Source organism: Chinchilla lanigera, unplaced genomic scaffold (genome assembly GCF_000276665.1).
Source record: "Chinchilla lanigera isolate Chin_1 unplaced genomic scaffold, ChiLan1.0 scaffold00016, whole genome shotgun sequence".
NCBI classification, from domain to species: domain Eukaryota; kingdom Metazoa; phylum Chordata; class Mammalia; order Rodentia; family Chinchillidae; genus Chinchilla; species Chinchilla lanigera.
Window position 1 is genome coordinate 3,131,925 of NW_004955417.1, and position 20,496 is coordinate 3,152,420.

Genomic DNA, 20,496 nt, shown 5'->3' on the forward strand with positions numbered 1-20,496 from the left:
GGCCGCCGCTGCGCCGCGTCCACCTGTGGCAGAGACTCCCCGGGCGCCCGGCGCTGGGTCCGGGGACACCCTGAGGGGTCAGGGCTTGCTGTTGCGAATTGGTTTAGTAGATGATTCCAGTGGGGACCTTGCTACCTGTTTAAGAAAGAGCCCAGGGTCCTGCCCCTTCCGGATGAAAAGCGAATTCGTTTCCACACCCCTTCCCGCTGAAATAATAGTTTATTTACTTACTTATTTTTACTGGTCCCGAAGATTGAACCCAGGGCCTGAGCCCCTTTCCCAGTCCTGTTTTTGAGAGAGTCTCACTAAGTCTGTTAAATTGCCCGGGCTGGGCTCGAACTTGCTATCCTGCCTCAGCCTCTCAGATGCCGGGATTACATGCCCATCAATGCTGTCATTACCATGCCCGGCTCATAATAGTAATTTAAAAGAAAAGGACCTCTATTTATTGTACACTTCCTTTCATCATCCTCACTGTTGGAGAAGGACATTTGAGTTATCACTTAAATTAGTATCTGTTACAGCTTTCTAAAAGTGAAATTTTTCGATCTCACCGCAAGGGTGATCTATAACTTTCACTCGAAAAGGTGGAAGCGCTCAGTAAAGTTTCTCCCCCTTAAGGAGAATGTGTGTTTTCTTCTTTGTCGTGGTTTATATTTTTCAAACAACATCCATCAAAAGCTGTTCGGCCATACAGAATAATTTAACCATTTCAGGCAGGATTTGGAAGGATTCCACAGCGCTGAATTAAAAAAAGGGAATGCGACCACGTTAAATTATAATTAAACCAGCGCACCACATTTAAGAATGGGAGCTTCAAAACTAAAACAAAACACGCAAAACTGAAGATTACTGAATCGCTTCAGATTCCCGTCCTGACCCCGAATTCGTCCTTACTACCAGTGATCCCGAGCACCAGGAGGGTGCCCAGACCACCTGCGTGGCTTGTAGGTGTCACGGCTGTGGTCCCCGGATCTGTGCAGGAGTGGAAGAGCACCTGAACCTGTGTAGTCCTCCAGCACTCCTTGGTGTGGGGACCAAAGACTTGCTGGGGCAACCTCTGTCCTGTGGCACAGGGGGCCACGCTAGAACTGTCTTTGAACTTCCTTCCCCTCCTTTCTCCAGTTGTGCAGAGTAGGTGTTAAGTAAGCGTTAAATTGGATTATCTGAATTTGTTCTGCTTAATCACAGTGGAGCATGCTACATGTATTTGGCATTTTGGAAAATAATTTCTGCTATCTTCTTTTTAAAGAAGTGTTCTTGGAAATTTTTACCTGCCTTTACAATTTCTCATTTTTTTGGTTTTTCTCTATACCCTCTTCCCTCCTTCCCTAAAAGTGCCTTATGACCTCTATGTATTTGAATTGTAATTGTTATGGTTTGAGGGATATTTTGCAAGGGAGAACAATATAATACAGGACACACAGTTTATAAGATTGTTTATAATAGACACCCAAAGAATGCAGGAAATCTGACCACACACTAAGACCAAAGAATCCAGCTGAGGGCCTGGATCCCACAATAATGTCCTGCATGAGTCCAACTGAAGACTTAGAGCTCATAATAGTGCCTCCCACGAATCCAGCTGGAGGCCTAGAGCCCATAACAAAATCTTATGCAGGCTTGTTTCATGGAGCTGTTGTGCTGGGAAGGCCCAAAAGTCAGTGGAGGAATCTAGTAAGTCTGTGTCAGCAGGATGAAAGATCTGTGCTAGCAGGCTGAGGGATCTGCACTGGAGCCAGAAGTGACCCATAAAGTAAGAACCAGAGCTCCCCTGAAAGGTACCACAGCCATCCTTAGCAATAGTGAGGTCCCGAGCTCCACTGATGATCAGGATAGCCAAGTTCTCCTCAGGAAAGCCAGTGTCACAAGCTTCTCAAGGAGATTGGCAGTGCAGCATCTTCCCCTCTGGAGCCAGGAAGTGATGCTCAGAGTGAGAACCAGAGCTCCCCCAAAGTGAACCAAAGCCATTCTCAGTGCCAACACAGTCCTGAGCTCCTCACAAGATGAAAACAGCCAAGTTCATCAGGAAAGCCAACAAGACGAGCTCCTCCAAAACAACCAACAGCTTCTTACAGCTTCTACCAGCTCCCAACAGCCTCTCTCAGTTCTCAACTGCCTTTTTTCTTTTTCTCCAGTTCTGCCTCTTATGCTGCTGGCAATAGTCCTCAGGTGGGCCTCCCACACCCAGCACCACACTTAAATCAGTTCAGCTGAGTGTTACAAGTTGACCACCAGTTGTCAATCCACTACAGTAATGAATTAAAATGCATTCTTTTTAAGGAATTTTACTGAAAGTCATGAGGTTATTAGAGAAAACCAATTGCAAACTGCTACTCACTGCCTAAAAACTCAACTGTAGCTGTGGTTTTTGAAAGAGAAATTAGGCAAGTTTGGGGTTTTCCAAATAAAACTGAATTCTGAGACTTAACTTTGGGGGCTTCTATGTCAGTTTACTTCAGAATGTGATGAAACTTGGCCTTTATTGATTTTAAAATTCTCGGCTTCCTTCTGTTTCATCTGTGGCCTAAAATTGCTCTACAGAAGTCATAGAGGCAGTGAATAGGGAGTTTGGTATCGTGCACCATAGTAAAAGATCATTTGAGAATACACATTGAAGATGAACACTGATTTTTTTTTTTTTTTTTTTTTTTTTTTTTTTTTTGTACCAGGAATTGAACGCAGGACCTTGTGCTTGCCAGGCAGGTGCTGCTCCACTGAGCTATGTTCTTGGCCCCTTATATACTTTTGGTACTTTGAAATTATAAAGAGATTTTTTTTTCCTAAATACTATTTTGGGGTAGGGCAATTTAAGAGTAGACAGTTGATGATTTTAAAAGCTATACACTCGACTTTTAAGAAGCAGACTAAACATATTTTTTGTGGAAATGACAAATATAAAAAATTTTCCCATAAAATATCCATGAACATATAGATGCTATTATTTTCTGACTAATGTACTGCTGAAGAATAAAAAACAGAATGCTATATTTTAGCGATACATTTTTAATAACATAACCAGTGAAAGACAGTTTAGCACAAAGCAAGTCAATTCTAATAAATATTCTAATATTCTGATGTAGGTTAACTATTTGGACAGAAAATATATACATTGAAAGTGACTTGAGAAAGTTTTATTCAGTGTCTCCTCACTGCATTTCCATCATTTAGTCTCATTTACAATAGTGGTAGGGTAGTTAAAATCAGGGTTCTTACAAGCTGTGGAGTTCGCCAATTTATGTTGCTGTAGCTAACATTTTTTGAAAGCTATGTGCTAGACATTTTAATATACATTCACTAATTTTATCTTAACAATGGTGGAAGTGTGGGCCTAATATACTAATTTTTTAGCTCAGAAAACTAAGGGAAGTAAGCCAAGATACATTAAATATTTTGCCCAGTGTCTGGAATAGAGAGAGCTAATATTTGAAGCTAAACTATTTATTGTTATTCTCTATGCTATCTGCCTTTCAGTAGTCAAAAACAAAACAAAACAAAAAACCAAAAAACAAACTTGTTTTCATTTGTGTAAGACACAGTCTTCCTTGTGAAGAAAAATATATGATTATCTTTACTCCCTTACCTGTTGTAGAAAAGAGGTAGATTTTGAACTTCTCCATTAAAAATGAAGATAGGGTAATGACAGCAAATTCTATGTTATTTAGCAAACTGAACTGTATTTTATTTTTCCCAACTAGGAATTTCAAGAACAGCTAAGATAGTCACAATTAAGTGTCTCCAGGTTATTTAGAAATTTTCTGTTTAATATAACTTATAACTGAGTCTATTTGCCATTTTTCTACTATCTTCAACCATTTAAAGGAGGTTTAAGTAGGGTGGTAGTGGCACATGCCTATCATCCCAGCACTTGGGAGGCTGAGGCAGGAGGATTGTTGCGAGTTTGAGGCCAGCCCAGACTACAAAGTAAGCTCAAGACCAGCCTGAGCTGCATAGAGAGACCATGTCTCAAAAAGACACCCCACCCAAAAAAAAAGAAAAAAGAAAAAGAAAGAAAAAATAAAGTAGATCTAAATTGTTATCATCTTAAGTTATTATCTTAACTACTTTAAGTGTACCAGTAGTATTAAGTACAGTCACATTGTTATGCAGTCTCCAGAATATTTCATCCTGCAAAACTCTGTAACCAGTGTATTTTGTATTAGTTTCTGTCTTTTTAAATAATTAAGTTACAAATTACCAAATGATACCTGGGTTAATAGATAAAGTGTTCATTGCTTTTTATTTCCCAAGTCCCTAACGCATGCCCATTTAAAATAAACTAATTAATACACAGCATGAATGAGACAAATAATTGAACCTAAGCCTTAGTTTATAATGCTAAGCAAAGATTTTGAGTGGAATCAGCCCAAAGGGAGATATGTGAGTAGGACAGACAGAACTTGAGTGCTTGCGTGAAAATTCTCAAGACACTTCCACCTTTGGTATATATATTTAGAGCAGAGCAGTTATTTGCACATCCATGTTAATAGCAGCCTTATGCACAGTAGCCAAAAAGTGGGAGGAACCCAAGTGTCCATCAGTGAGTATGTAAATGGAAAACAAGATATGATATATACACACAGTGGGAGATTGTTCAGCCTTAGGAGGGAAATTCTGACACAGGCCACAACACAAATGAACCCTGAGGACATTATGTTATGTGAACTAAGCCAGTCCCAAAAAGACAATAGATCATAGAGACAGAAAGTAAAGGAAGGGCTGGGGGAGGTAGGAATGAAAGTTATTTAACAGGTGTAATAGACTGAATGTGTCCACCAAAATTTTATGTTGAAGTCCTAGCCCCGATTCCTTAGAATGTGACAGTATTTGGAATTGGGCCTTGAAAAGATAAATATGTTAAATGAAGCCATCAGAATGAGCCATAATCAAATCTGATTGGGGTCCTTTGAGGGGGGAATTTGGACATAAAGAGACAGCAGGGATGCTTGCACAGAGAATAAAGACTATTAGAGCACAAGAAAGGTCTAGAAGAAACCAAACTGGTAAACACTTTGATATTGGACTTCTGGCTTCCAGAATTGTGGGAAAACACATTTCTTATTTTAGCCACCCCTCCTGTGGTACTCCGTTATGGCAGTCCTAGCAAACTAATACAATGGTTGTAGAGTTTTGCAGGATGAAAATATTCTGGGGACTGGCTGCACAACAGTGTGCATGTACTTCATACTACTGAATAGTACACTTAAAGTAGTTAAGATGATAACATTAATGAGTATTTTACCAGAATTAAATACATATATACATATAAGTATGTAGAAAAAAAATGTTGGTTATAATGGCACATGCCTGTAATCCTAGCTGTCACCTGAGGCAAGAAGAGCACAAACTCAAGACTAACCTGGGGTACACAGAGCGTTTAAGGCCAGCCTGGACTACATAGCAAGGCCCTGTCTGAAACAACAATAACAATGAAATATCACTAGACATCTATTAGAATGAAAAATCACAAAACACTGAAAACACCAAATGCTGACGAGAATGTAGAGCAACAGGAAGTCTCCTTCATTGCTAGTGGGCTGTAGAGTGATCAGCCACTTCAGAATATAAGTTGGCAGTTTCTTACAAAACTAAACACACTATTACCATATGATCCAGTAAGCATGCTCCTTGGTATTTACTCAGAAGAATCCAAACTTAAGATGTACTTGAATATTTATAGCACTTTTATTCATAATTCATAAAACTATGCAGACCAAACATTTTTCAGTAGGTGAATAGATAACCTGTGGTATACTCAGACACTGAAACTTGTTCAGTGTTGAAAAGCATATGGGTTATCAGTCCATCAGAAGATACAGAAGGAACTTAAATGCATATTACTAATAAAAGAAGTCAATCTGGAAAGGCTAGGTACTGTTATGATTCCAACTATATAACATTCTGTGGAAGGCAAAACTGTGGAGACATTGACTATCCATCTTGACAGGTTTAAGGGAAGGGGGACATAAGAGAACAGGATTTTCAGGGTGTTTTGTGTGATATTAGAATGGTGGGTAATGTCATTATACATTTGTTCAGACCCATAGTAGGACTGAGTCATGGACTTAGTTGATAACGATGTTAGTGAAGGTTCATTGATAACAAATATACCACTATTGATAGTGGTTCTCTATGAGCAATGACAGTCTTCCCAAGTTTTCCACTATTTATATATTGTATTTTAAATTTTAAGCAGGAAATTAGAACATACCTTCCTTTCTTTGTGTTGGCTGTGGTGGGGGATAGCAGGCAGCCTGTGCTTGTGCTTGGAAAAGGGGTATATGGGAACTTTCTGCACTTTTTGCACAGATTTGCTGTGAATCTAAAACTGCTTCCTGCAGTAGAGTGCTCTTTTCTAGAGTATCACATCAGTGTTGTTGTGCTCGCACTGAGCTGCCTTCTGAGGTTCATCCATGTTCATTCCTTTCTATCCATGAGTAACAGTTTGTTTTACGGACGTACAGCACTTTGCCTGTCCATTCACTTAGTGTTTCTAGTATTTGACTATTATGAATACCGCTGCAAACATTCATGTACAAGTCTGGGTGAACATAGTTTTATTGTTTTACTTTGTATTCTTTTGATTAGTATTCCTTTAACTCATTAAAATTTGAAAACTTTCGAAACTATAAACACTTGTTTTCTGTTTTATAAATTTGGTATTATATCTATATTTTAATTTGTAGTCATGTTTTCTTTTGTATGTTTTAGCTACTAGGTAGTTAAACTCTTTTTCTTTTCATTTCTTCTCTGGATTTGACATAAGTTCTCAGTAAAGGAAATATTTGGTGTTGTATGTGCATGAGAGAAGGAGAGGTAGGAAGGGAAAGAGGAGAGGCTGAGATTGAGACAGACGCCCTGGTAATCAGATATCAGACTGAGCCATTGTCAGTTATAAAGGCAGCTAACATGAAAGTTGGGTTTCGTTTGAGTCAAAGTTCATGTTTACTGTAATATCTTTGAGATTTTTAGATGATTTTAAAATCAACATCTGAGTAATGTAGTCTTCTTGCATTTGATAAGCCTGGCTATTCTGAAGCTATGTTTATTCTTTATTGAAATTTTGTTCATAGTTAAGTTTTCTGATAAGATGAAGATTTGTTACATTTATTAAAAGACATTTAGCCATTTTAGTGTGAAAAATTTCTAATATGAAGTACACATCTTTGTGTTCATAAACTCAGAATACTGTATGGGATTTTTCTTTCTAGTAACTCAAGGTAGTCATTATGGATAATGTTTTATTAATGCTGTATGTTGAACTACTAGTGACTACTACTATGATTAGTTGCTTCAACCTGGCACTTTCTAAGGCACATTTTGTTTTTTTTCTTTAACTTTATTTTAGTTTTTTTGTTTTGTTTTGTGTTTTTGTTTGTTTGAACCTTGATGACTGCCCAGGTGCCTCCCTAATGTCCCAGATGATACTGGTGATTCTTCTATTGACTTTAAAATTAAATATCCTCCATAGTTACGAACCATATAAAAATAGAACTAAACAGGTTCCAAATGGGGTAAACTGTTTGAATAGAAAAATAAACTTTTTACATCAATTTTTGCTCCTCAGAAACATTTTCCTAATTCTTTGTACTTTGTTCTGAATTTTGTTGTTTAATTATGAAGATATGCAAGTGATGCTGGTATGTTACACTGTATGATGTCCTTTTCATAGAACTTTTCCTTACGAATTTAGATGAGAAGTTGGATCAAAAATAGTGACAGCAATTACACAAATATAATGCTTACTATGTGCTAGGCATTCTGTTTTCAAATATTTACTCATTTAATCTTTACAGCAACAACAATACCTTAATAATTGCTTTGATGGTTCAGCTTGATTATGTCAATTTGATTGGCTTGAGAACCACCCAGGGGATGGTGGAGCACACTTCTCTGTGTGTGTGTGTGTGTGGGGGGGTGATTGAGATGTGACTTTGGCTACTCTTCTGATCCTTCACCCCTTGTCTACTAATATACCCCTGCCCTGCTTCACAGGTCCCCTGAACCAAGCAGCTGTGCTCTGCTACACTCCTCTGCCATGGTGTTCCTGCCTTGGAGCCAGCTGACTATTGACTGAATCCTGTAAAACCACTACATAAATTAGACTTCTCATCTGTTAACTTGTGGATGTTGGGTATTGTGTCCCAGCAACAGGAAAATTACAGTTATCCTACATGTTAAAAACTGAGGTACAGAGAGGCTAAGTAACTCTTTCAGGGCCATATGTATAGCTTGTTAGCAAGGACTGTCAAGGACTGTCCCATATCCCACACTGCTAACCTTTACACGGTACTGATGGCAGGATGATAGAAAAGGTACAAGGGCAAATCCTAGTGGTAGAATCCCGGATGCACATTTAATTTTGCACCTGTTTTAGAAATTTAATTCCTAGGAGAAATTTCAAAGTATATAATTAAGGATATAGGCAGTCTTGGTTTTTGCAGTGTACAGGTATCAGAAGTTCAGCATGATTCTCCTAGTTAAATATACACATTATCAAGTAGAAATTAAATGCCTTTTAAAAGGAGCAAAGTTTATTAAAAATAAAAATTAGAAATAAATATAAAGCTTAGGCAGTTCAAAAATATTGAGTGTAGCAGCAGTCAGTTTGAGGTAGCAAATTACTGAAGATTATTTTTAAAGGTGGAGTCTTTCAGCATAGGGCATTGGTAGGAATTTAAACACTTATGTAGCTGGTTACTCTGGAGGAAGTCCTTCGTTTACTCGAAGTAGGTTATTTATTCTTTGGTATTCAATTTCCTTGTCGATTTAGACCCTTTGAAAACACACCCTGACCTCCAAATTCCAGGAACTTGTTCCTTTTTGCACTCAGCTTAAGTAGTCCTTTCTTTTTCCACCTGTTATAACACTTTATAATTCTACTTTTTATCAGACTGTATCTTTTTTTAAACTTCATACTACAAGATGTTGCCAATAGCCTTTTAGTATGTATAGTTTTTCTTACAGTCCATAACTTTTGAATAAGTAAATTAATATTAAGATCCTTTTATGCACTCTTGTGTGAAATCTGTATATGATGCATACCTTTTTTTATTCAGTCCAGTTGTGTAACTTGGGAACTTTTGCTTGTGCACCAAATTTGGGTAAAGTCTATTGGAATTATATAAGCCTGTTTCAAAATGTATTGCCACAAACTTATTTTATGAACATATAATTAACTTTAAACCCTGCCTGAAGTATTCATTTACTTTGTTTCCTATCAGACAAGCAGAATACAAAAGCTGATGTGGATATTAGACAACATCTGGGTAAAATCCTGTTACACAATTAACCTGTTACTTGCTTAGAAAAGGTTCTCATTTGTGGATTGAAATCAAACATTCTACACATTAACTGTCTTTAATAGTGTTTGAAATTAGCAGTAGTCATACAAACCTTATCATGGACCAGATAAACATAAGATACCATGCAGCATATTTGAAAGTGAATTTGCTCAGTGCATTGTTTAGAAAGTCTTATCGAAATATTTTATGGGCATTCTTGATGCATCACTTGAGGATCCTTTCACCATATTTTCAGGTGGATGAATTAAGTGTTTCACATTTTTTATTTTGGATTCTGGCCCTCCTTGCCATAAAGCTAATTTCTGAAGTACAGGAGCTAAAGTACTGAGTACACATGTACTAACTGTTGTGCTCCTGGAAGAGAATAAAGTACCTGTGTTGCAGGCAGAGAACATGAGGACATGATGTTTTCTACAGTTACTGTTCTCATATTAGCATTTTTTAATTCATCAGTGTGCTCCATGAGATGAACATCCTGACAAATGAGCCACAACTAATCCTAACTCAAATAAAACTATCACATAGTCTTTCAGTCCAGAGTCAACAGTGGGCCTTAGTGGACTCATTTTTGTTCAGGTGAAGAAAGGCTGTGGCCTCATGATTCTTCAAGCCTTTTTAAAGCACTGAGCCTTTTAAAGTATGTAAGATGGCATATCTTACATACCATTTCAGCTTTCTTGGCTTATTTAGCTTGCGTCTCTCTTAGCAGCATCACAGGCTTTAGTTTTGTTCTGCTTGTAGATGGTGCTTTGTTCACCATTCGTGAGACATCATTTATTTAGGGGATTTGGAGGGGAGGCCTATCTCTTTCAGAAGGTTACCTTTACTTTTTCTATAAACAGTTGGTGTGATACAACTACATGCTGCCTTTATGGCTGCATGGCTCATATCCTTTTGTAATGAAGTAACTTTTCTAAGTAAATTTGATGCCCACCATGTCCCAGCTCCAGAGACAAGCATGGAAGGAAGATGACTTACTTTGATCCCCTCCTACCTTTTGCATTCTCCCAGGCAGCTGTCCTGAACTACAGAAAAATGTACAATGATACTGATAGGTCAAACTTGAAATCAAGATTGTTACCTTCCAAAGAGCCATAATATTGCCCAACATTCTTTTTCTACTGTCTGTTTTATTAATATTTTACTTTTTTTCTCAGCCATTCATTTTCCTGTCCCCCCTTCTCCTCAAAGCTAATAAGGAAATAAAAAACAACCAGAAGGAAATGTCTAACCTCTCCCTATTTTGTACACTAATGTCCGTATACTCACTCAGTACTTGGCTGGACCTCTGTTACTAATATGCAGCGTGATTGTCCAAGTCCCCCCACCCCGCCTACTTAATGGGATCTCTTTAGCAGTTGTCCTTCTGTTTTCTGTTTTATCCTTCTTCCTTCTTAGATCTTGACGTCTGCATATGCACATGTTGAAACAGCTCTCATCATTAAAAGGAAAAATATTTCTTGAAGACCCCACAATTCCCTACAGATGTGCCCCATGTTTCCATTCATCTTTGCATCAGCATTCTTAGAGGTAGAACGTTCTAACTTTCCTTCAACTCCTTAAAATTTCTTTATTAAAATTTTCTCTTTGCTAAAACAGTTCTGATCAAGATCACAATGATCTTTCCAAAGAGAGATCTCCTAATAACTTCTCAGTGGCTTGCCTTGTAGAAATATGTGACATGATCATTCTTCCACATAGTCTCTTCCTTTATATTCTAAGAGCCCACTCTTCTTGCTTCCCATCTCCCTTCAGTGGCAGTTTATTCATTTCCTAAAGCTTAGAATCTGTCCTGGAGTACCTGGGTCTCCTCCTTTGCTCCCTGCCTAGGTAAATCTGGTGGATTTACCTAAAATTTAGTCTGTTCATTGCTGGCTACCAAATTGGTATCTGTAGCTCGGACCCCTCCCCTGACCACACAGTCTCATCTCTAATGGTTGCCTTGACTTTTCCCTTCTGTAAGGTTAAATTCCTGATTTCCACTGCCCCTCTCAGGAGCTGCTTTTGCTACACTTTCGAAATATACTGAGAATCTATGTCACCATCCCACAGATACCCCTCCATCCAAGTACTGCTATCTCTTGAGTGGATTTTAGCCACAGCTCTGTCATTGACTTCCTTTCTTCTACATTCACACTCCATAGAAGATTCACAATACACCAGAGAGAACCTTTTAAAATATGAGGCAAATCACTTAAGTGCTCAAAGCTTGCCAGTAGTTTTATATTTCATGGAGAGTAAGAGCTAAAGTCTTTACCAGTGGCCTGGAAGGCCCCAGTGATCCACTCTTGCTACCTCTGACTTAATTATCTTTCTCTTTTCTGCCCACCTGCCCCTGTTTCCCCCTCATGCTTGTCACACTGGGCTGCCTGCCTTTCTCTGAGGAACCAAACACACTTCACATCACAGTCTTTGTGCTTACTGCTTCCTTCACCAGAAATGCAGAATGTGCTTCCACCCTGTTTGCAGAGGTCATTTGTCCCATTCAGCTCAAATGTCACTGATCTCTTCTTTGAAGATCTTATTTAATAATACCTTCCTGTTACCTGCATTCCTAACATATGTAATTATTGTGTCACTGCTATCTTTGTAAGTCCCAGAATGGAGCCTGGAACGTTGTAGGTATTAAATAAATGGTGGTAGTGGTGAGGATTCATGGTATCATACTATTAAGTATGAAAGCCTCAATTTATTTTAAGCTTTTAAAGATTTCACACACAACTTTTAAAGACAGAATGATCCAAGGTAGGTCTGTGTATATAATGCCTGATTCTTACCCACAGTCCTGTTTCAGCCTGTGTTTGTTGATGAAGCTGTTAATTATGCAGCACTGTACTAAGATTTTCCTGTTTAATCTCCACAATTCTGTTTTTGAGTATATATTACTGTCCTGTTTTACAAAAAAAGGAAATGAGACTTAGCTTAAGAGACCAGCTGAAGTTAGAAAGTGGCAGTGCTGAGACCGAATCTGGCATGACCTAACTTTTTGCTGTTACTGTTTTATTTTGAGACGACAGGGTCTCACTGTGTACCCCCAGGCTGGCCTTGATCTCTCGATTCTCTTGCCTCAGCTTCTTAAGTGCTGTGATTACATGTGTGCACCACCATGCCTGGCTTTAGAACCTAACTTCTGAAGAGTAATGCAGCTTCTGAAATAAAAGCCTCCTAGAGGTTCTCTGAAATGATATGCTCTGTACATACTTAAATAGAAACGTATTTAAGAAGTAGTATTTAGTTTTGGAAACCAAGGGTTAATACTGTGACTATTAAGCCGTAGTAGACTAAATCGAGATACTTTTTAAAATTGTTCAGCCGGACGTTCAGTCTGATGGCATTTTGCCTAGTGACTTAGGAGAGCTCTTATGTTCTAGTTCATACAAACATCTAACACCAGACTGAGCAAGCTGTTGCTATGGTTGTGAACTCTTCCGTGTGTGAGTAAACAGATAAAACAGACAGCTAAGGCCCAGCGTAATAATCCAGGTCAGCCTCAAGAGAGCCTCTTCACAGGAAAGGAAGAGGTAGTTTCTCTACTTATAGTTAACACGTCAGTAGACTGCTGTTCTTTAAGAAAAAATGCTTCAAACTCAAGAGCAGAAGTTCTGTGCAGATAAACAGGAAGGAATTGCTAACTATAAGATACCAAGATACCAAGGAGCCATGATTAGTCCTGACCCTGCTCTTAGCCATCCATGAAAGATAGTGTCAAGTCATTTCTGGGGACTCAAAAGAGCCACACTTTCCAGTTCTTTCTTCTCTTGCCACATCCAACATCCTGGTCCATTGAGGCATTCTTTGGGTGGATAGTGGTAGAAATGAATTGAGAGCACCTGCATTTCACTGAAGGTCGCAAATGCATGATATGAGCACTTCCTGGTGGAAGTAGGTCCACATTCACACAATATGCTGTGCCACATATAATTGTTAATATCACAACTGTGCTATAGACTTCAATTTTGTGATTTTTATGCTTCCGGTTGGGTGGTACGATTCAGTTCCTGTTTTCATTGTGAGTTTTAAGAAATGCATAAAAAAGTAACAATGCTGAGATTCCATCTCACTCCAAAAAGAATGGCTCTTATCAAGAAATCAACCAATAACAAATGCTGGTGGGGCTGTGGGAAGGAAGGAACCCTTTTTTACTAGTGGTGGGAGTGTAGAATGGTGCAGCCACTGTGGAGTGTGGCGATTCCTCAAAAAAATAGTACTAGAGGTTCCATGTGAACCAGCCATTCCCCTTCTTGGTATCTTCCCGAAAGAATTAAAATCATCATACTACAGCGACATATGCATACCCATGTTTATAGTGGCACAGTTTGTAATAGCCAAATCTTGGAAACAGCCCACATGCCTGTCAACTGGTGAATGGATAAAGAAAATTTGTTTCGCTTTGTTTTTTTAAATGCAATGGAGTACTACTCTGCCATAAAGAAGGATAAACTTGAGACATTTCTAGGCAAATTGGATGCACCTTGAGACTATATTCTTAAGTGAAATAAATTGGACACACGTGTAAGTACATTGTTTCTCTTGAGGTGAGAAACCAAAGGTATAAATAAGGACCAAAATATATAATAGGTGTTGTGAAATAGGAAAAAAATGATCAAATGGGGAAGGGAACAAAAGAGGGGGAAGGGGAAAAGGAAAGAAGGGAAAAGTTAAAAAACATGAGAAGGGAAGAAAAGAAATGCATAGTTATTAAAAGTATAGTATATGTATAAATACAAATTTCTCATGTCTCAGAAGCCAAAAAATTGCAGATATAATTTTTTGAATAAGGCTATCTTTAGATGAAACTACTTATGAACACAGAAGATAGGAAGTGACAAAGTAGACAATTAGTAGCTCCTTCTCTGATTAGTCCAGAAGGTGACATGAAGTATTCTTATTATGTCCTTTTATTTTTGTGAGTTTTGTGTCATGACCTTATCCCCTCTCCCTCCGTTCTAACATCTGCTCGCTTTTAAGTGGAATAATTTCTTTGGTATTTACAGTGTTTGCAGGATACTTTGAATATATCCAGCTATTGTTCCCAAACAAGTGACTGGGTCATTTTTGGGAATGGCTTCTCACACTGTGACCTTAATGATCAGCCCTAGTTGGCTTTAAAATATGAATTGCCCTCTCCTTCATTGTTCTTTTTGTGTTCTCGTTTTTCCTTAACAGGCTGCAGATACTTTGGCTGTGAGGCAAAAAAGAAGAATTTATGATATCACAAATGTCTTAGAAGGAATTGACTTGATTGAAAAAAAGTCAAAAAATAGTATCCAGTGGAAGTAAGTTATGGGCAGGTCCCTGCTCTAAAACTCCCATTTGTTCTGTAGAATTTGACCTTTTTAACTCTCCCAAATCCTGTATTTCAGCCTATAATTACACCAGGCCTTTCATTTTACCCAGGACACACCTTTCTCGGCCTGTGTATCACTCCTGGGTTGAGATGTTTCCTTACTTTCACTGCTGTTTAATTTATAAACTTTTGCATGATTGTATGTTTATGACAACTAGTTTCTATTCAGTGCTTTGTGCTTTAGGTTTTTGTTTTGTTAGCCAAAATTTCATCACAATTCTGAAAGACTAGTTTATTTTACCAGCATCTCAGTCCATATCATGAGACTGCCAGGTGTGACTATTTAGCTTTGACATCCTTTTGGCAACTCTGTCACCAGTGTGGCCTGTTAGGTGAAACAAAAACAAAAAAGTTTTGTAATTCAGTTGTTTGTCAATAAATTTTCCAAGCAAATATGTTCAGAGCTATGGTATAAGGATTTTAATGCTTGATTTTTTAGAAACATGTAAACATCTGTATTTTGACTCCATTACTAAGTAAGTTAGTTTTAAGGCTACAGAAATTAAGTGATGTTAACCTAAGTTTGGTACTGGGGATATTAATTCTTGTATGTTTTTAAGAGGTGTAGGTGCTGGCTGTAATACTAAAGAAGTTATAGATAGACTGAGATTTCTTAAAGCCGAAATTGAAGATCTAGAACTGAAGGAGAGAGAACTTGATCAGCAGAAATTGTGGCTACAGCAAAGCATCAAAAATGTGATGGATGACTCCATTAATAATAGATATCCTTTTAAATACATTACATATATATGTAGTTATAGAACATGTATGTATATAATACGTTCTTCCAGTTTGAAGGCCAGTTACTTTATTCTAGTATTTTAAAAACTGTGTGAATGAATATAACACTTTATAATTTATACTAGTATATTAAAAATACTACCTTTTTAAGTTATACAGTATATCTATTAACAATATTCGGTGTTGTACACTGAGGGAAAACAAGGTTAATCTTTCAGTCTACCCACTGAAAAGATGTAATATACTAGTCAAAGTGTGGTTACAACAGGGGTCTGTATTATTGCTGAGTATATCTTTTTTCGTGTGTGTGTGTGTGTGTGTGTGTGTGTGTGTGTGTGTGTAGGAGTGGTGGTCCTGGGGATTGAATATCCCCAGCCCTTTTTATTTTGAGACAGAGTCTCATTAAGTTGCCAAGCTTATCTGGAACTTATGATCCTTGTTCCAAAGCTTCCTGCATTGCTAGGATTACAGGCATGTACCACCATGCTTGCCAGTATTCGTTGTGAGACAGGGTCTTAATATGTAATTGAAGCAAACTTTCAATTCGGTATATAGTTTCAGCTAGCCTCAAACTCAAGATCTTCCTGCCTCAGCTTCTTGATGCTAGAATTACAGGTGTGTCATCATGCCCAAGCCAGAAGTATTTTTAAATAATTATGTTCAGTGTTTTGAAGTGGGAAAAACATAGTAACTCTTAAAAGCTTTGAAAAAATAGTTTTAGGTCTGAAGATGAAATATCATGGGTCCACAGTTAAACTCTGATGCTTTCTGCCCAGTGTTGAACCAGACATAGTTCATACTAAAGGACAGGGGTTCAAGCCTTGTGTGTATATCATATATTGGGAGAAAAAAACATTAGTGATATGCTCCATGTTTTTTACAAACTACTGCCAACTTTTAGATACCTGTGTTTCTGATTTGTAATTACCTACACTCTTATGGAAACGTTAAATTTTCTCCTGTACCACCTCTCATGAATTTTTTTTTTTTTTTGGTTTTTCTCCAGTACCAGGAACCGGACTCACGACCTTGTGCTTGCCAGGCAGGCGCTTTTGCCGCTGAGCTAAATCCCCAGCCCCTCTCATGAATTTTTGACAAATGTACACCATATGATTTTTCATGTTGTCTTTTTGTTTTTTTTTTCCCGTAGCACGAATCGAACTCACGACCTTGCGCTTGCCAGGCAGGCGCTGTGCCACTGAGCTAAACCCCCAGCCCCCTTTCATGTTGTCTTGTATTTGGTGAACAAGTTCATGACCTTATTTGCTTTTTATGGATCATAGCTCTCCTTAACAGTATGAGAACAAGAGTTTTCAGGTCTCACTAGATGGAACCCCAAGATTAAAAAACCACTGAAGTAAGAGATCTTGGACTTTTCTGCCCTGCTTTAACAGATCTCAGCCATCCACAATGAATTTTCTGTATTTTACCATATTTTGACACATTAAAAAACCTTTCTGGCTGGGGAAAGACTGAGGGTGGCTCGTTTCCAGGGCTATCCAATTCTTAGTAATAAGCGAGAGCTCAGCCAGGGTGTACAAACTGACCAGGGCCGTTCCTCCTATCTGGCCCATATACTCTGGGAGGCAATTAGTCCTTTGCCTTAATCATCCCAGAGCCAGGAAACAGATAACTAGGGAACAGCCCTATAGCATACAACCTGCCAAATTATCCCAAGTAGCCAGACTTAAAGGGCTCACCCTTTGCTGCCCTGCTGGCCCCAGGGAAATGCAAACAAAGGTTTGGCCTAATGTTTTCCTGCCTTTATTGTCTTCTGCCTCCTGACTACCCTATATTACACTGAGTTTCCCCGAGCCTAGCTGGCACTTTTTTTTTCTTCCCCATTCTCCTTTTTGCAGTAGTAGAGATTAACTCCAGGTCCTCTGTAATGAGCTATAGCCTGTTTTTTTTCTGCTAAGACAGGGTCTCCCTGAGTCACCCAGGCTGGGCTCAAACTTGTGCTCTACCTGCCTTAGCCTCCCACAGTGTGGGATTACAGAGTTGTGCTACCATTTCTGGCTCTCTCCTGTTAGGGCCCTACCTGACTCATAAAAGAACACAAAGCAATGACCAATAAGATTTTCTATGTGCCGGGTTATTCTGTTTCCCTCTACTCCTGTTGAGGGTCTCCTTTCCTCCATCTATTCCCTTTCTCCAGAAGCCCCTAGACATATACTGTTTTCCATCTCTTTCCCAGCAGTCTTCAGATGTCACAGAAAACAGAGTGGCTTCTTTTCAGAGCAGATGGGAACTCCTCTTATGGAGCTTTATTTGATTGTCTTTGCCTCTCCAGACTAAAGACTAGATGTTTTTGCCTGACCATGTGTGGCAGCCCCTTCATACATTTAGTCATTTTGGCCTTCAGATGTATTATTTTAAGTGTGCAGACCTTGATATAAATGCTGTTCCTTAACTCTTATGACAATACATTTTCCTATGTAACTCATGAAGATGTCTGCAATTGCTTTAATGGTAAGTCCTGTTATAATTTTCCTTACATTCTTCCTTTGATCATTCAGCTTCCTTTGATCATAGAGCAATTAGGAATTCCCCGTATAGTTAGCCTAAATCATTATTTTCAGAAATTGTGCACATTTTGTCTCACTTTAGTGCTGTGTGTTGGCAGACTGCTTTTGTTTCTGTTTTCATGGCAATAACTGCTCTTTACAGCTCTTACTTCACTGACTCCACTGCTAGGCATAAACCCAGTGTGGGAGGGGATGGTCAAGGGCAGAGAGGAAGCCAAATCTGAATGGGATTAAGCAACAGTTTTAAAGCCATAGAGTCAATGACCAAACTTGAACTAGAACATGTTCTCATCAGTACTGTTCATGAAACTGTATGACAGGTGTGCTGGTCACAAATGGAACCCAAAAAAAGCAGGATAGTTAAGTGAATCTTCTTTATAACCAGGAAAATTACTCCTAATCCTATTCCATCCTCTGCCCTTATCTCCTTGAAATGACAGTATCATATATTAATAAACTAGAATGGTGGACATGTGCTCACATGACACAAGTAATATGAAATTCTGCACATTAATATTTAATCATGCATGCCTATTAAAAGATGGACATATGTCTTATCCCCCTCAAATCTGCCAAGTGCTTTATCAAGTAGAATCTAATTTCCCACGTAAGACTATACTGGAAATAGGTGTGGACTTCCTGGTCTGTTTTGCCATCATAGTTCTTATGCTAAGAAAGTTTGGGTAAATTTATTAATCTACAACTCAGCAAAGATTTGCTGTAGAATTTGGCATGAAAACTAAATTAAGGTCAAGATTTTAGTCTATCATACCTCATCTCTATATCCCTCAATCATTTAAATAGTTTAAATATTTAAAGTAAACTGGTATTTGAGGCTAAAAGGGTAAAAATAAAATTGAGCTGCACTTGTTAGTAAGAACACAGCTGGCACTGACTATGATGTTCTAAAAACTACTAATATGTTTATTATCGCACTTAGCCCTTAAACCTATGTAGTATGTTACAGGTCCTGTTTTATAGAAAGCCAAGGTCATCTAGCCTGAGATTTAAGCCCAAGCTTCTTACTCCACGGCCTACACTCTTGCCACTGCAGTGTGTAATCAGTGGTGTTTTTTACTGTTTTCCTTTTTTTTTTTTTTTTTTGACTAGGTGATACACTTTTGGCCATTCAGGCACCTTCTGGTACACAGCTGGAGGTACCTATTCCAGAAATGGTATGTAGAATACATCTGCATAAGTAGGAAAAATAGATGTAGTTGCAATAGGTACAAATGTATGCTTTTGAGCTGAACATAAGCTGATTTTATGTGAACAATTTTGAGTTCCTGCTTTCAAGTTTTATATCTGAAACCACTGATATCTGAATTTGGATGTCTTCACTACTGGTAAAATTATATGTGACTAAATCATTAACATTTTCATAAGGTTTTTTTGTTTTTTAAATTGACTATCTGATATAAAGGATATCAGTGAATGAATAATGGGATGGCCAGTAATCTTAACAAAAGTTAAAATGATTACATCTGTAACTAATGTAAAAATCATGATCAAGGAAAAAAAAAATGTAAACATCAACAATCGGTTGTTTTAAATTAGGTCTCAAGAAAACATTTTTCTGGCTTACTGAATCAGATATTTATTGATTTTATGTTCTATATAAAATTTATTTTAGTTTTCAGATTAAGATCTTTTAAAACAAGCTATACCAACAAAGGGAACAGAAACAAAATATCGTAACACTGCCCCCCACACACCTGTTTTAAAAGTTTGTTTAGGCATTTATATTACTGATCCTGAAACTTCAGGCTATAATCACTTTTCGAAATGGAGGCATTTTGTATTTATGTCTATGTAGGAAGTCAGTTGTCTGCTGAATAAAAAAGGGGTTTGACTTGTGAAACAGTTGTAAAGTAACACGAGATATTGAGATGACCATATTCGTGATGGCTAACTCCAGGGGATGAAGTTCATGCACATGGAGAGTAAGCCCAGTAGTGGAATAGGTATTCTGGAACACTGAAAGATAGCGTTATATGCAGTAAAAATGCATGGTTGCCAGAACTCTACAACTGACAATTTTTGATGATCAGTATTTTAAGAAAAACTTTGTAGGGGCAAGTAGTTTAGAGCCTTCTGTGTCCCATTCTACTCTTGTCTTTTATCTTAATGACCTTATTTTGTTGTATGAATTTAGTCTCTTAATAGCTTTCTCCTGTCTCATTTTTAACATTTCAAGATAGCTAGAAATGTTAATATTTATTCATTTGTTTATACTCAATAAATTTCAAAGGGTCAGAATGGACAAAAGAAATACCAGATCAATTTAAAGAGTCATTCAGGACCTATCCACGTGCTGCTTATAAATAAAGAGTCCAGTTCATCAAAGCCTGTGGTCTTTCCCGTCCCCCCACCTGATGACCTCACACAGCCTTCCTCTCAGTCCTCAACTCCAGTGACTCCGCAGAAATCCAGCATGCTGGCTCAGAACCCGCCTGAGCAACATGTGTCCGAAAGAAGCCAGAATCTTCAGCAGATACCAGCCACAGAAATAGCCTCTGGTGGGTTCAGAGCCTTTTTTAAAAAGAAATACAGGTGGGAAGATATGAGTATTATA

The 20,496-nt window shown here is 38.1% G+C and overlaps 1 protein-coding gene across 1 annotated transcript in view; it reads left to right on the forward strand.

Moving 5' to 3' along the window:
- E2f5 (E2F transcription factor 5, p130-binding) overlaps positions 1 to 20,496 on the forward strand; it is a gene marked incomplete in the record, with an annotated part of 24,591 nt that overhangs the window by 643 nt on the left and 3,452 nt on the right. The window contains 5 exon segments of the mRNA XM_005381740.2: positions 14,472 to 14,581; positions 15,213 to 15,374; positions 17,822 to 17,865; positions 19,032 to 19,096; positions 20,173 to 20,440. Coding sequence (XP_005381797.2) covers positions 14,472 to 14,581; positions 15,213 to 15,374; positions 17,822 to 17,865; positions 19,032 to 19,096; positions 20,173 to 20,440 — 649 coding nt within the window.